The sequence below is a fragment of the Seriola lalandi genome, unplaced genomic scaffold (assembly GCF_002814215.2).
Source record: "Seriola lalandi dorsalis isolate HSWRI2012SDOR001 ecotype SW California unplaced genomic scaffold, Sedor1 jcf7180002054522, whole genome shotgun sequence".
Classification (NCBI taxonomy): Eukaryota; Metazoa; Chordata; class Actinopteri; order Carangiformes; family Carangidae; genus Seriola; species Seriola lalandi.
Window position 1 is genome coordinate 347394 of NW_019525075.1, and position 17292 is coordinate 364685.

At 42.2% G+C, this 17292-nt stretch overlaps 2 protein-coding genes across 3 annotated transcripts; one reads left to right on the plus strand and one right to left on the minus strand.

The window, feature by feature from the left end:
- Positions 1 to 2334: 2334 nt before the first annotated feature.
- tmcc2 (transmembrane and coiled-coil domain family 2) lies at positions 2335 to 7980 on the plus strand. Its single transcript, XM_023414191.2, has 5 exons — positions 2335 to 2427; positions 4297 to 4692; positions 5018 to 5634; positions 6192 to 6327; positions 6769 to 7980. Exons 1-5 carry the CDS (start codon positions 2425 to 2427, stop codon positions 7066 to 7068), a joined length of 1452 nt encoding a protein of 483 aa, XP_023269959.1. The 5' UTR covers positions 2335 to 2424; the 3' UTR covers positions 7069 to 7980.
- A 1507-nt stretch (positions 7981 to 9487) lies between these two features.
- On the minus strand, positions 9488 to 16581 carry usp49 (ubiquitin specific peptidase 49). Of its 2 annotated transcripts, none has more exons than XM_023414183.2 (7): positions 16341 to 16581; positions 14598 to 14720; positions 12974 to 14445; positions 12446 to 12653; positions 11654 to 11762; positions 11246 to 11451; positions 9488 to 11155 (listed from the first exon to the last, which is right to left on the minus strand). In XM_023414183.2, the coding sequence occupies exons 3-7, from the start codon at positions 14378 to 14380 to the stop codon at positions 11052 to 11054; spliced, it is 2034 nt and encodes a 677-aa protein (XP_023269951.1). In that variant the 5' UTR covers positions 14381 to 14445; positions 14598 to 14720; positions 16341 to 16581; the 3' UTR covers positions 9488 to 11051. The 2 variants fall into 2 exon arrangements, with proteins under 2 accessions (XP_023269951.1, XP_023269952.1); XM_023414184.2 differs by having other exon boundaries at positions 14594 to 14720.
- Positions 16582 to 17292: the final 711 nt, after the last annotated feature.

Below are 17292 nucleotides of genomic sequence, written 5' to 3' on the forward strand. Positions count from 1 at the left end.
CGTAGTATAAAATGGATGTAGTCAATACGGGCACCTCAAAATAGTAGTGTGACACCCACTCCCTGGTGTTTAAATAGCCACCAGCTCTCAGGACCACTTGTGATCAGCACACAGAAACCTGGCAAAGGCAAATCAAAGTGGGTCACTACATTTATCTGACAGCTACAGGTAGATTCAAGTTTTAGATAGAAATCAGATCAGATCAGTTTGTAAGTAAAGTTACACTGTGAAAGACTGAAACACCCAACAGTGGTTAAAGAAGTTGACCAACTAACAACAGTGCAATGTTTGTTTCTTTTTTTAATTCAATTCATCAATTATAATAATCTAATAAAAATATAAACCACTGAGGCTTATTTTATGCATACTTGCACTTCCAATACTTTAATTTCATTAATTAGAGGTAGAGGAATGCAGGACTTTTCCTTGTAAATATTTTTTTACATGGTGGTAATCCTACATTTACTTAAGTAAAGATCAGATCTGTGGGTTTGGGCCTCAGTGTGAACACCACACACACCTCTTGAGTGTGTGTTTACTGACACCAACAGGTGTGAGTGTATGGTTTTGTGTTTCCTTCCCTTGTCTATCTTGTACTGTAAAGACAGATGTGCCAAGTTTTCAGACTATAGATGAGCACAATTGTTGTGTAAAGACCGGATATCAGTGGTAACAGCTAGCTGCTGCCCAGAGAACCTAATGTCGAATGAAATATTGAAGACATTTTACGGCTAAAAGTGTCAGATTTTTCCCTTTGGTGTCAGGTTGGAAAAAAAGTGAAGGGCAACAGGAGTCACCCTAGACCTACTGGCACTCTTGAAGGGGGAAAAAGTTATTTTAAAGAGTAACAATATGTCTTCAACCATAGGGTGTGGCATAAACATTTTAAAACATATGGACTAAAACATACCAATACCAATGTCTTATTTTATTTTTGATGTATTCATTTTATTCTTAAATATTCAGTTGAGCAGCGGTTGAATGTAATTACATTTATTTACAGTACAAGAAGTTTAGTGATTCCATTTTATACTCTGAAACTTTTTAAACTTGAAAAACAAGTGGAGTAACAGGATGACACTGCCCCCATCCATAGGACACGAGGGCTCAATGAATGGTTGATTATGATGTGAATCATTTGCTATGGCGTTCACAGTCTCCAGATCTCAACACAAATGAACACGTGTGGGGGGATGTTGGACTGACGTGTTGGAAAACGCTCGTCAAAACACCAAATGAAGGAGTATCTTTTGGAAGAATAGTGTTCATCCCTCCAGTGGAGTCCAGAGACCTGAATCAGGTTAGAATTAGCTCAATATCCATAAACTACAACGCTACTCACACGTTAATGCAACAATAACAAGAATCCAATAATATAACATAATGTAATAAAGCAATATAGCAGTTGTTTGTCTGCAGAACAAGTACTTTTACTTTTGATACTAATAATTTGCTGATAATTCACCTGTACTTTTCCCTAGATAAGATTTTGAAGCCAGGACTTTTACTTGTACTGCAGCTTGTTTTCATCTCTGTTTTGTGGGTATCCCTCCACACAGACACACACACACACACACACACACACACACACACACACACACACACACACACTGGCGCACAAGCCAGCACAAACAGGTTTGAAGTTGAGTGCATAAAACTTCAAGTAGCCCTGAGTAGCTCAAACAGTCTTCTGTTGTTGTGATGTCACACTTCTTCTTCATTTGTGAAGAGCAGCAGAGCAAAAAGGAGAGAGAGAGAGACACTGCTCAGACAGACACTGTTTACTCTGGCACCACATCACTGCAGTCCCACATCAGCAGCAGCACACACTGGGTACATGTGTTTGTATTGATGGTTTGGGGATGAAGGGCCTGGAGCAGGCCCTGCCCACCCCCCCTCTGCATGCCTCTCTCTCTCTCTCTCTCTCTCTCTCTCTCTCTCTCTCTCTCTCTCCTCTGGCCTCAGCAGCATGGAGGGAGGCACCTGCACGCCTGCGCCAAGCTCTCCCATCCCCCCGCCCATCTCCCTCCATCATCTGTCCCTTAGCTCCCACATCCATTATAGGGCAGGACATCCAGCATTTGCATTTAGACTGAAAGAGAGAGAGTAACGGAGGGAGGCGGAGGGAGCAAATGACACAAAGGAGAGAGAGAGAGAGAGAGAGAGAGAGAGAGAGAGAGAGAGAGAGAGAAATAGATCAGAGCGTTGGGGAGAGGGAGAGGGAGTGGGAGGCTGCAGATATCGATGGCATTAACAATGGAGAATTAGGAACCAGAGAGGTGATAGTCAGCCAGACAACGGCTGAGGGTAAAGATATTTGAGGAGGGGGGCACAGGGGGAGGAGGAGGAGGGAGGAGGAGGAGGAGGAGGATGGGCCTCGAACACAGACTTGCAATGGCACTGCAAAAATTGGATTAAAGCAGTATGGTAACGTTTCTGATTTAATTTATTGCTGTGCTGCTTGTGTCTCATCCTCATGTGTTCGCATCCACGCTTGTTGACGTCCATCGGCCGTATCTCATGTCACAGTGTTGTCTCCTCGCCTAGTGAAGAAGGCACAGGCACACTCTTGTCCTCTTGTGTTTTCTGATACCATAGACATCTGCCATCTCCATCCTCATCCTCACAGCCCTCCCTCTCTCCCAACCTCCAGGAGCTCTGAATTCATCACAGACATCACCATGCGTGCTTAAAAAAAGAGGAAAAGAACCCGTTAGATTTGAGCATCATTGCAGCCATCGCTGTCTGCTTCTCTGCTGTTTGTTGTTTGTTGTGTTGTATCGCTGGACACCGCATCTCCTCCTCCTAGATGAGCCATCGCATGAGCCACTGCCGAAGCATCTCACTTTTTCTTACAAGATCAGGAAATGATTAACCACCAGAGACTGCAGTCATCTGTTTTTCCTCGCCATTACAATGTGATTGTAACCTACTAAACACACGCGCGCGCGCGAGCTGCCTGCTTCGCTTCGCTCTGGGTGATTATAATAGCACAGGGAGCTTGTGCTCATTTCACACTGTCACGCAAATAAAACACAAATAAATCCGTGCACCGGTCCCGCCCAGAGAAATTAGAGCAGCGCTGTGAGATGTTTGGTGTCATGTGTCTGCCTGAGCTCATGTTTGCAGGGTCTGATTACAATGTTTTGACGTCAGGCAGAGGGTCATTAACAGTCCCACCATCTGCCAAGCTACACATATAGATAGGACACTGACCAGGGATTCCCCTCATGGATCGATAAGATGTCAGCACATTGTTTAAAAGGATTACAACATTGTGCTATTGTCTTTCTTTTAATGACGGACATACATTTAGGTTGATGCCAGAATCAGACAATCATCCAGAAAACTCATGAAGAGATTTACATGAAGGGCCAGCCATTCATCATCATTATCATAACTGTCACTTGCTGCACACCATCATTGTTTTAAATGTACCATGCAGTTTGGTTTTACTCTCTTATTCCTCATAAATACCTAATGCATTTTCAAAGGAGAGGCGTTTTAAAGTAAATTGTGTGTAATGAAGTTGAGTTTCTGAGGCTGTGCAGGGCAGGAAGCAAAGTAATTATGTATCATCTAATTAATGCATGATGGCCTTTCTGCGTATTCTCTGATGCCCCCCACCAAATCAATTACTGGCATTACCACAAGGGGTGGAAAGTAACTAACTGCAAGTAGGCTACTCTCATTTCATATGTGGTCTTTACATGTGATTTTACTTTGGCCTGAGCAGATATTTGGCTAACTCTGTAACATGCTAACTATGACTAGGGTTCTGTTGATGTTGTCTGAGACAGTTTTGCGTTGAGTTTATCAGCATTTGTTGATTTCCAAATGCATTCCTTTGGAAAACAAATACTCAAATCACATCTGTGTATATATTTGGTCATTGATAAGTTATTATTGGAAACTTCAAGGAAATAATTGATAATTTATATGAACCCATAAAATAAAGTATTGCCAATATGGTAACCCTTTATTTTACAAGCTGTTATACACATATAACAATTTTTGGAAAGCAGAGGAGTTTTTTGTTATGGCATCATAACATGATATTCCATCTAAGCTTGAGATAAAACTTCTGTTGCCATACAGAGTCAGTCAAAGTCAGGATGCTACAATGACTTTACAAAGTGCCTCAAAATAATCATTAAAAGAGCTACATCTGTACTTTTGCTTGAGTAGATTTCAACACAGGCAATGCTTCTTCTATTTTAGTAAAGTCATGTTGGATTCGTTGTGGTACTCGCTCCACCCTGGATTACCTCTCCCTTTCCTCTCTTCTCCCCTCAGCTGGACAAGAGTGAGGTGGCAACTCTAGGCATACCCTCCACCACCAGCCATGGAGGTTCTGACAGCAACATCAGTGTGGACGGAGCGGGGGCAGCGTCTGGGATCATGGCCGGGGGTGCTGAAGGTTCGATGGCCGGCGAGCCACAGCGGACTCGTGCTGCTCTGGAGCATCTGCAGCAGAAGATCCTGAAGGTCACTGAGCAAATCCGTGTAGAGCAGGAGGCCCGAGACGACAACGTTGCAGAGTACCTGAAGTTGGCCCACAACGCAGACAAACAGCAGGCGTCCAGGATCAAGCAGGTCTTTGAGAAGAAGAACCAGAAGTCAGCACAGACCATTGCACACTTGCACAAGAAACTAGAGCACTATCATAAGAAGCTAAAGGAGATAGAACAAGTAAGTGAGAAAGTGTGTATATGCAGTTAGATAGGATGTGCACGTTTCACATTTTTATGTGTTGCTATTTCTGAGACTGTTTAATATCTCATGACTGACACAAACAAGTGTTCTATATTTGTGAGGTCAGTTGTGTCCAAATATAGACTGATGCTTTTCATCTCCTAACACTTACTTAAACCAATGCATCACCCTGTGTCTCACCTAATTCTCTACAGGACCTGTTTTCCTCATCTATCTTCCTACAGTTCTATCCCTTAAACCTAATCACCGCTCTCCTACCTTTAAGATCCTCTGCTTCCTCATTTCTCTTCCCTCTCTACAGAATGGGCCAGCCCGGCAGCCTAAGGATGTCCTGCGGGACATGCAGCAAGGATTAAAGGACGTTGGAGCCAACGTTCGTGCTGGGATAAGTGGTTTTGGAGGTGGAGTAGTTGAAGGGGTCAAAGGTGGTGTGTCTGCCCTCACTCACACAGCTGTAGTCTCCAAGCCGAGAGAGTTTGCCAGTCTTATCAGGAACAAGTTTGGCAGCGCAGATAATATCGCTCATCTAAAGGACACACTCGAGGACGGAGTCGGGGGCCACTCTGAAGACACCCCCACACCTCGTGCGCTGAGTGGAAGTGCCACTCTGGTCTCCAGCCCAAAGTACGGCAGCGACGACGAGTGCTCCAGTGCCACTTCTGGGTCTGGAGCAGGCAGCAATTCTGGTGGAGCCGGGGGAGGAGGGGGAATATTAGGGCCAACAATGGGGAGTCCCAGACTGGATGGGCACCACCATCACCACCACCACATGCATGGCTCTTGGGACTCTCTACTTGAGGGCCTGCAGGAGATCAAAGCCAGCCAGGCACATATGGAGGATGCCATTGAGGACATGAAGGGCCAGCTGCAGAGTGACTATTCCTACATGACACAGTGCCTGCAAGAAGAGAGATACAGGTAGAGATCCCTGAAATACTGGCAGTTACTCTCAACCCAGGTGTTAAGCAGTTTTGACCTCTGTTTTAATCAGTACAGTCCTCATAATGTAGTTCACCTGAAGAATGTGGCCTAAGGTGGCCAGATATCTGAAATGAAATGCAGGGGCATTTCAAGTTTGTGTACAATATATCATTAAAATATCCAATGTTTTTATCTATGAATTAAAAAAAGGGGGACAGACATGTATTTTGACCACGGTAACTGTTGTATTGTAATAAATGATATATAAAGGCAGACTGATAAAATGATGACCTCCAAAAACGGGGATTGTCCCTAGAAAATGGGGACATCTGGTCACCCTTATATGGCCGGCAAAATTCAATATTTTTTATAGTATAAACATATCCTATGAAAGGACTAAAACCAGCAGTGCATGTATCAGGCTTTGCTTACACAGGAAATATGTGACGTTTGACACTATTCAAGAGTTGAAGTTTGATTTTCCCATGAACCTCTGCATATATCTTTGGTGAATCTTATAGGATTCTTGTGTGTGTTTTGCACTGTAAACTCAGGTATGAGCGACTTGAGGAGCAGCTGAATGACTTAACAGAGCTGCACCAGAATGAGATGACCAACCTTAAACAGGAACTTGCCAGTATGGAGGAAAAAGTGGCCTACCAGTCGTATGAGAGAGCGAGAGACATCCAGGTAAAAACCTGCTACATTATTACAGAGTAAAGTCAGGTTGTTTTTGTACCTAAACTTCAGCGAGCTGTGACTGTTCCATAACCATGACAGAGACGGCCCAGTACTCTCCCATGTGTTATTCCTATATGATGGTTCATGTTGTTTTCAGGGGGCTACTCTTTAAAGAGCCGGACAACTTGGCTTAAAATACTTAAAAAGTATTTCTCTATATTATTAAATTTTCATGACTGAAGAGAATGAAACAAAGATTTTTTAAAAATAAAGTCAAATTAACAGTCAGAATTTCAACAGATTTGATTGAGAGCGACCAAACAATCCACCAACTGTTGCCATCTCTCAGTTAAAAAGCTGATTGAGAAAAGAAGTTTTCAGGGACTTACAAGATATTGTGGAAATAAATCTCACAGTGTGGTTACTCTTTGTGTGTGTTTGTGCATACAGGAGGCTGTAGAGTCATGCCTGACACGCATCACCAAGCTGGAGCTGCAGCAGCAACAGCAGCAGGTTGTCCAGTTGGAGGGAGTGGAGAACGCCAACGCTCGAGCTCTGCTGGGTAAACTCATCAATGTCATCCTGGCGTTAATGGCCGTGCTGCTGGTCTTCGTCTCCACTTTGGCCAACTTCATCACCCCTCTGATGAAGACCCGAGCCCGAGTAGCCTCCACCGTCCTGCTGACTTTGCTGCTGTTCATCCTGTGGAAGCAGTGGGACTTTGTGGAGATGTGGCTGCTGCCCAGCTGAGCTCCCTGTGAGAGACTCCAGAGGGGACCAGAGAGAGTCACAGCTGGTTTCAACTCAGTCACCACCACTAAAGGATCCGGAGACTGAAATAGAACGAGAGCTGCTGCACTTGTTCCCTTTGAGTTTAAAGTGGGAGTATCTGAGGACAAAACATGGCACTTTTTAGTAGAGGACAGGGCGAGATCCAGCCCACAGTGTGTGTCGAGAGGTGTTTACAATGAAAAAAGACAAAAGACATCATCTCATCTCGCCCAAATCTATTGCTGTTGATGACCAATCATCGATTGCAGCGCTATCACCAAAAACTGCGTTTCTTGCAAGACATCTTTGGATCGTCTTTTCTAATTATTTATGATACATGAATAACAAAGACTAGAGCAACTGACTGTAAAATGCTGATCATGTCTGCTGCAACCTTCATGTTGAAGCTATAGTATATTTGAGAGGAAAAGTTTTTTTTCATGAATGTTATGTGCTCATGCATGTCGTCATATGTGCACTGAGACGCATTAGCTGGCATGAGTTAACATTTCAATAACGACAAAATGAATCAGAAATACATTGCAGATATGATGTATTCAGTGTCATTCCTGGTTTGTTTTACATCCTGGTCTGGTGTTGACGCTTTTAGACGCTTTTCTTTCTTTTTGTCTTTTTCTTGAAGTCGAAGGAACAGGTTTTTATTTTTAATGCCGATATCTACTAAAACTCACCATAATAATTCAACTATGTAAAATCTGTTCTGTCCATAAATACTATTTCATGACCACTATTGTAGAACTGCTACTATTCACAGTGTCAAACTAACTGGCATGTCAAATTGTATCAAGGTTTATATCCAGTTTGCAAAAAATAATTATTGCTGTTTTATTAAACAACGTGAAAAATAAATGGTTTCATATATTAGGCTGATCTTGGATGTATCCTTATCATCCTTGACTGAGACTGAACTTTACGACTGAAATGCTTTTAGACTGAGTAAGAGAGTAACATCTTACGTAACTTAGATCTAGATACAATGGTAACGTTTTCTAATAAGGTAGCCTATGTAACATCTGTAAAAAGTGGCTTTATTAATTGTGAGTAAAGTGTTTACTGAAGCTAAAGCTAGAGCTTAAATAAGGCCGAATTTTGGGTTGCCAGGTTGTGAAGAATCCTCTGACTTACTGGGAAATATCTGGGAAATATCTGTATATATTATAACTATTTATTATCAAGCATCTATTAATGGGTTACCAACATTATAGCCGCAATATATATATACCAAATAGAGGATGAACACAAAAATCACAGGGATTTTTTGCAGCCCAGAAAGAGAAGCCTCATTGCTGCTCCAAAAAGCGTTGGTAAAAAATAAAGGATTTATTTACCATTTATAAAAATTCCTTATGAAGAGTGCCATATTAGAAATGGTATTGAAATAATAATAATAATGTTAGTTCAGAAACTGAAACTGTTAGCATATTCACTTCATATTATAAAAGAAATAACTGATAATGAATAAAATAACTAATATGTTCAAGTAATTTCATATGTATGAATCTGCATGACACTGCTGACATAGTTTCATCAGCAGAACAGAAACTGCTCTTTGAAAACAGATGTTTTCTAAACATCAACCTGTAAAGATGCAGATAACAGTACAGGAAAAATCTCAATGCTGTTCAGAATTTAGTCAGCGAACTTACGTTATACAGCAAAATGTTTGTTAACTTTAGCAAACATTGGCCACCATAAACTACTGGTCATACCAGACCAAGTGTGTTTTGAACAGAGCCACAGTGCATGTTTTAGCTAATGACGACAACTTTTCATTTGAAAGAAGAATGTGTTTATCTTTTCTCAAAAATCACAGGGTCCTGTTTTAAAGACAAAAATAGGCCAACAGTACAAAACATTAGCCTCGGCCAACATTAATAAAATCTTAAAGTCAGTACTTTGTGCTTTATGTTACGCTAATGTGAAAGATCTCTTCACATTACATCACTGAAAATAGAGGACCGGTTCTCTGCAGCAAAGAGAAATAATCCACAGAGATTATTTACTTTTAAGGGTCCTCAGTAGCATCTTTGCCTGGGCCAGATTATATTTATTCTAGGTTTCAAATCTTTAAGAACACATTAGAGAAGCAGAATTAATAGGGGGCCTCAGATCAAATGTGGATCCGTCTGCTAATCCTGTGGATTAATTCAGTCCTACTTCACTGTATCTGTCTCTTATGATGCTGAATGTGTGAAGAGATGATTGCCAACATGTTTTTCCTGACTCCATTTATACACACGGGACATGTATGTAACCTGCTGTAGTGTTTTAAAGATAGATGTTGCAGGCTAAATCAGTGAGGCTACATAAAAAAAAAAAAAAAAGCTCATAACTTTTACACAACTTTTCGCTCTAAAATGAACACAACACAAAAATGTTTCAAATTTGTTTTGTCTTTTTAATAATTACTGTCAGACAAAACCCATATGACCATTACATTTATGACAGGTATTCTTACAGTACAAGACAGAACTCAAGGGGATCAGAGCTTGTGGCATAGCCACACCTGACCACTAAAAAGTAAGACATTCATCGTCATTAGATTGTTCCAACTTTTACAGAGTTCACAAATGTAATTTGCATTTGACTCGTATCAAACACAACAGTTTTTCTTGATTACCTAGGAAATTCTAAAGACCTTGATAGAAACAGCAGAGTAGAAAAAAACATTGTATAACAAGCAGAAGAATTCCTGATTTTATCTCAATTTCCTGTCAAGATGCAAGATGTACAGTATATTGCTTTCAGGTGCTTAACTCAAAATGGGTACCCCAAGTCTCCCAAAAACATTCCTCAGTATCGCAGTCTGCCCTATGACTCGTTTTCAATCTCCTGCATTTAAAACGCAGGTGCAGTGTCTCCGACCTGGGCTCAGACTAGTCTAACAGTTAAACCGCAGGAGGAGCTGCCATTTAAAGAAGTTACAGGAGCTAAAACATGAACAATCACAAAGATAGGACCAACAGTAATAGCCCCTCCTCAAAAGTGCAGCTTTCCATCGCTCATCTTCAATCAAGTGTCTGAAACTTTTTGCTTCTTTTTGTGGAAGTGAAACATAGAATGGCTACAAAATAAAACTAAAAACAAAAACGATTCCTGTTCACTGAGAGCGCACACCAAGGCCTCGAGCCTAAGACACAGTATCCAGTCACAGCAGTACAATTGAGGAGAGGACATGGTGAAATACAAATGACACGATGAGTATTAAAAGTTTTCAAAACTGACATTTCACAATAATTAAAAAAGCTGAACAGGAGGCAACACAGAGTCTGGACTTTAGTCTCTTCTATAACTACACTCCTTTCATTCAAGAGGATCTACGCAATCATGTTGAAAGATGTACCTCCCATAATATTTAGTGCATTGAGATCAAATGTACAGTTACATATAAAACGCACATTGTCAACATTATTGTGAGAAAATGCTCCAAACTCCAGAATCCGTGTTGCCTCTGAATGTAAAATGCTGTCTCAGGAGAGCGCCTGGTTGTTTCCAGACTCAACATACATGAGCCTGGTTGTTTTTAAAAACATGGACACACAACTTGGTGTTCAGCAGGACAGAGTCAGACCTGCTCCCACAGTCTTCAGGCCATAAACCAATATGCTGGTCCCACAGGGCGGAGAAACCTGTTGCCTCATTTATGAAAAGGTTTTTGATTTCTGTTTTTTCCATTAGGAAATATTAATGCAAATCCACCAATTGTAATGGCTAAATTACAGTATGTATACAATTATTTCCACCTTTCTCATCTGGATTATGCTGCTAAAATTTTCACCTTGACTCATGATTGTGGCTGTCCTACTGCCCTCATTGCAATCTTTTTTTAGTAAATCATTTTAAAGTGATTGTTTAATTACATCTGGGAAAACATCAGAGAACATTTTCATAAATGCAGCCCTAAGTTGCCACGTGCAGGTCGACATCACAGCGAGAGGTGCCTAGGCAGACCTCTGGGTATAGAAGAGAATATAGGCCTGAGTGTTGCACACTTCCTCCACACTGCAAACCTTCATCTCAGAGTCATTACAGTGGACCCAGAAACCTGAAGATAAAAAGACAAAACTGGTTAAAAATGCAACAGAACATTAGGACAGCATATGTTAATGTGAATCAAGTCTGGCCTCTTCCTCACCTCCTTCTGTATTGTAGCAGTATGCGGTGTAGTGCCCTGAGCCGAAGCCTTTACCATGATGCATGACTACAGCAGACAGATCATAGGTGTAGCCTCCTCTGTGGACAGAGTGACCTGAGCCTGTGCAGCAGTATGGTTTGATGTTCAGAACCTGGTCAAAGGCCACATGGACGCCGATTTTCTCCCTATGGTTCCGCCCCGACCATCTGCCATACAACAGGGACTAGTCAGTGTCACAAGGATTCAGAAGCTTCATGGTAAAAAATAAATTCTCCTGTACTAAATGACTCTGATGTCAGTTAAAGAAAACAAGAATAAACAACACTGTGTTTCTCAAACCTGCTTGAAAGCTGAAGTTATTAATTCTATGTAAACATTAGAAGAAAACCAGCCAGCAGAGAAACTTGCCTGAAGCGTTTGAGGTGCAGCCGTAGAACCTGAGGTAAACGGTAGATCAGAAGCTGCTTACATGCCTCTGACAGAACTAAGGGTTTGTGGGATGATTTCCGTCTTCTTTCTGGCAAACCATGAAACAGTAAGATGCTAAGTTAATCCACACAGGAATTCGAATGCATATTACTGATGTGAGGCTTTGTTCAAATTGTTGAGGTGACACTCTTACAATTCATCAGGCATTGCAAACAGGTAAGGAAACATTTTCATGTTTTATTTTAGAAGGACTGTCTCCTCCAAGGCTTTCAACAAGTGGGCTAACAACACTCCCCATTATCACCAACAGCTGATTGTCCTTCATTTGAATTCTTGAAAACTGGATTTCAAATGTCAACTTCAAGACATATTTAGTAAAAATCCCCAAAAGACATTTCAAATAAAAATTCTCACTACTACTTTCTTGCTCTTCTTGCTATCTCCTGTCACTGATGTTTTTCACACTGAAAGCCCAATTTCCTTTTATGAGTTAACCTCATTTGCATAAGTTTGCAACGTTTAGACACATCAAATTATTAAGAAAGCTGTATTCAGACATGATTTAAAACTAAAAGTGTACGTGGAGCCTAATCACATTGAACATTCAAAATCTGGTGCATTTAAAATATTTTCTTCCTGAATTATTCATAACTATTTCAGAGTTATCAGTTCCAGCTGTAGGGGGGAAATCCTAATAGAACAGAACTGAGATCCAACATGTTTCCAGAAGCTGCTGTCTTTGTTTTGCATTGTATCAAACATTGTACTAACTGTTGCAGTGGTTGCAGGCGTAGATGCTGCCTTCAAGAGCCTCCATCTCTGTAAACTTGGACAGCATCTCGGTGAGGGTGCAGCTGCGCTGGTAAGCTGTAGATCCTGAGCCTTTGTCTATGCTGTGATATCGCTCTGGAAACTCCAAAGACAAATCCCAGAATGGCTCAACTGTGTTAGACTTGTGCTTACAGGACAGACACGTCACCTAAAAAACACACAGCAAGAAGAGAGGGAAACCAGGTGAGGACTCCAGTGATAAGTAGTTGTGATGTTTGTTGATGTCGCAAAGTCTTAGTCTTCATTTTATGTGGTATAAACACAGGTTTGGGAAGAATAAAGAAGGCTGGATGGGTCTCTACTTTACATTATCACAACAACAATCTTTATCACAGCGACCGATTATATCCATGTTTTGTGAAACACATACGTGTACTGTATGTTTAACATTGAATTCTGTGACATTTTGGGCCAAGACAACCATACTATAAAATTGTCATATCATTTCTAATGTGTTGGAATTCTCACCTGGCTGAGTAGCTGCCCATGAAAGATGGTGTTGAGAACCTTTAGCACTTGCTTGGATAGTTTCCTCTTTGTGATGGGGATAACTATCCTGCGTTTGGACCCCTCTGTGTCCAGCTCCTGCTGCACCTTGTCCAGCAGCTCACACAGGAACTCCTGGGCGTCCTGTTGGTCATACCCACGGAAAGCTGGGATGAGATTCCACACAGAGTGCAGCATGGCGAAGGGAGATACCAAAGACCACCGGCCGGACCACATGACCCTGAAAAGTGTATGCAACTCATGGCACAGAGACATTTGCTGGCGGGTGGAGCAGCGAGGCTCCTTGGGCTGGACCAACTCCGCAGCCTGCGAAGAGGGCGGAGCGCTTTCTTTTTTGCTAACTGGCAAATTCCAACAACCTGCCTTCCCCATGCGTCCAAGAGGGCATCCTGACAGTGCTGTGTTACCACTGCTGACTACACCTCCTGTTACCCCCTTCATGTCCTGGGAGTGATTGGTCTTGGCCAGCAGCTCCTCAGTCTCACACAGGTCCAAAGTGAGAAAACACTCCCTGAATTTCTGCAGGTGGCTCAGCACTTGCAATATTGAGTTCATGTAGCATGTGTTCCCCAAGTTGCGCAGACCAGTGACACCTGGAGCAGGTCTCCGGCGGGTTACCGCATGTGTGGAGTAGTATCTCCTCAGTTTAGCAGCTCTGCCGTTCCGAGGAGCCTTGCGGGACAGGGTTAGAAGGGAAGGCTTCTTGGGAGGAGGAGGTAGGCGTTCTGGAGGGTCGCGAAATTTGCGAGGAATGAGTGTGATCGTTGAACGTGGCGCCTGAGTAAGAAGCCTAGCACTCTTTCTGGGAGGTACATTGCCAAGCTCTTCCATGAGTCTCCTTTTCACCTCTTTCTTTTGTCTTCTAGCTTCCTCAAGTTTCTCCTTGCGTTGATTCTGCAGCTCCTGATGTTTGCTGATCCATATTTGAAACATCTTCCCTAGGAGTGCTTTCCTCCTGTGACGCAAGGCCAGCTGCATGGCGGGCTGTGGCCCACCTTCCCCAACCCAGGGGGTGCACTCTCCCCCAGTCGAGGAACGCAGTGAACGTCTACCTGGGCTCCGAACAGTAGAGAGTGCACCTCTGAGGAGTTTGAGGTCTCCCTCTGCGTTATCATTGAGGACATAGTCTCCACAGGCAAAGCAGAAGACATCCAACTCACGCACCTCCATAGCCAGTGGGTGTTGTGACTCCTGAAAGTGTTTGAGTGAGTGCTCCTCCATGAAACGTCCACATGCCACGTGGGAGCACTTGAGGCAGGCCCACACTGAATCGGTGGTGCTGCAGTCCACACAGTGCCATTTCTGTGGATTGAGGATAGAATGATCGTGGCCCAGACGAAGGCGTCCCACGTGCTTACAACGATCCATCTCTCCAGATGCACATGTGGCCTCAGTGATAGGACACACGTCCTGTAGCCAAGCAGCAACTCATTCTGAGGTAAGAGTTACAGGGAAAAAATAAAGTAAGACTAAGATCAGTGCTTATTATGGTGTACACTATTATCAATCTGACTTATTCAAATGAATAAACCAGCAAACACTGTGCTGTATACAAAGTGACAGAAAATTAAAATGGTATACCTACTGAAAATGTAGATTGCTTGATCAGGTTTGGGACAATACATCACAACATGTGCAGAGAACTCAAGAGCAACATTCGGCTTGATCATCCATGTTCACGGTGACCACCAGCACCAATAGGAATATTCTGCAAAATCAGGATGAAATCAAATTAATAAAGCATATCTGTATCCAAACTCTTTTCTCTTCTACTAACAGTTGTTCAATTAGATAGATTAGATTGCTAAGAAGAGTGGTCACCACAAAATGACACATTTCTCCAGTTTAATAATACCCAGCATTTAAAAAGTTTTGGAAAACACACTTTAAAAAAAAAGAAAGGAAAAAAAGAAAAAGGTATGCACTCATGTGAACTTCTCCACAATGTCTGTTTTGAAAATAGAATATTCACAAACATATAATAATTTGAACTGTTTATTAAATATGTTACAAAGAAAAACTGGATATACTGTCCACCTAAAAAACCCTTGATGGATGCGAGACTTTGAGCAGACAATGCCTTTCTTCCCTTATGTGTTCAAGGGCTTCTAGAAAATTTTCCTTGGCTTCACAGAGAGCTTGGGGTGGGTGATATAGTTGATATTGTGGGCCAGTATGTAATACTGGGGTCCACAAATAAACTTGACTTTATATTTGATATAATAAATAATAGTAAATCGTTAGCAACTGTTAGAGTTCACATTATACACAGTGGTTACACTGATTCCTTAGAAAATAAGAAAACCTCTCATACGTTGGCTGGTGAGGTTAAAGTCATGTTCACTGACATCACAGAAACACAATATGTGCCGCACATTTCATCAGAAATAATATCTTAAGTTGTTAAACAGCCAAACTTAGAGGCAATAATGTTGACATGAAGGCGAATGGCTGTCTGTCCTTTCAAATAATATGGTTAATCCATGTAATTGTCTACCACACCAGTACCAGCGCTGTGTATGGAGTTCATTTTGCTTTTTGTTTTCTCCTTTGTGTAAATCATCCACTTTTAAAACTAAAAATTTTAACGAAAAGAAACCATTAACTTGCAAGTCGGTGCAACTGGTTTCTAGTTAGTTGCATACTCAAATCGTGTTATGTTATGCTATTGACTCTGCACGTTAACTGTCAATTAACACATCTGACGCTGATATTCACAAATGTTATAATATCCCTACTGTCTCTGTCCGCTTTTTAAAGCCTGTCGTCTGGCTCAGACTAGCTGGCTCTTAACGCCATGCTAAGCTACTCCACCATCACCATGTTCAGCCAGAACAAAGACCAGTCAGAGCCACTCTCCAGGAACATCCAACAACTTTGTTGGTCTGAAGCAGCCCAGCAGGAAATAAGTTAGCTAACGCCGCTAACCGCTAGCCCAAGCTGCTCGGTAAAGGGTCGGCGTTGACTAGCCTTTTGCCGTCTCTTGCCGAATAATGTACTTTGTTAAACACAGATGGTTCCCTTGGCACCAAGTGGCCAACATTAATGTTGTTAGCTTGCCATGGTGGCTAACGTTAGCTTCACGGCTAACGCGTTTGCTGAGGACAATCGAAGTTAACCTAACGGTTGTTGTTGGTCGCTAACGTTAACTAACGATGCACAGCTTAGCTCGCTAGCGAACTGCGCCGTTAATCCTTTAAAAACTCCCCGGTGACATTCACCACAGAAAGCCGGTTAATGAAGTGTAACGTTACATGAACACCGGCCCTTATCTGTATCCGTTAATACAATTGTAATATGTGGTCATGGAAAAACTGGGTAACGTTACCATCGCCAACATCCATCCATCCATCCAGTACACTCGGAGCTGGTTGTTGTCCTCCTCACAGATTGAACAACCCAACTCGCGATCCGAGCCCAGACCCTGCTGCTCTCATTGGACTGGGACTGAGCGGCAGCCGGGCTCTCATTGGCGGAGTGGCTGAACAACAGGCAGCAGGATGGACCGTCCGACAGTCCACCCACCGAGGCCACATGGAACAGTAACCGAGGCTGGGTTTGGGCTGCAAACCCGGGCAAAGCGGATAGCTGCCCCCAGAGCCTCTCACCCAGTGTCCCCGAAAGCCCCATGTTCGCCGAGAGTCAGCTGGTTTGAGTTAATCTGATAAAAAATACAATTGTGGATGTGAAGCTTTTAAGCACAGCATTGGTTGTTTCTGCTGCTCAAGCTGTCATGTGCAAGGGACTTACTTGGGGCCTCTATTACTGCAAATACTGTGATTGAATAATCACAGGGTGATACTGGTGCCAAGTATTAATCCAGCATGAGGCTGTTGCTTGGAAAATTATGTTGTTTGATACGGAAAGTTGTCAGAGTCTCACTCTTCCCTTAATTTTTTATGTTATTGCTTTTTAAGTGACTAATTTTAATACCACGTCCCTGTTATTCAGTACTTTGAAGCTGTACCATGGACATATAATAATGTTACACATGCTTTCAGTTTCAGTCACATAGATCTTTTTCTGGATCACAATGTAAGAAAGTAAAAGTAATCATTATACTGAATGATGGCCCCTTCCTGAGTTTTACGTTTTACATATTACACTAGTGTATACTAATAATTATTATTGCATCAAAATGAAAGCAGCCTTTTATGACCCTGCACACCCATGGTCTATACCCACAGATGTTTTCACTCATTTTCAGACATCTCCTCTGGATTACATGGGCATGCACAGAAAAAAAGTAAATAATAAAATGAATGATGGCTGAATTCCAT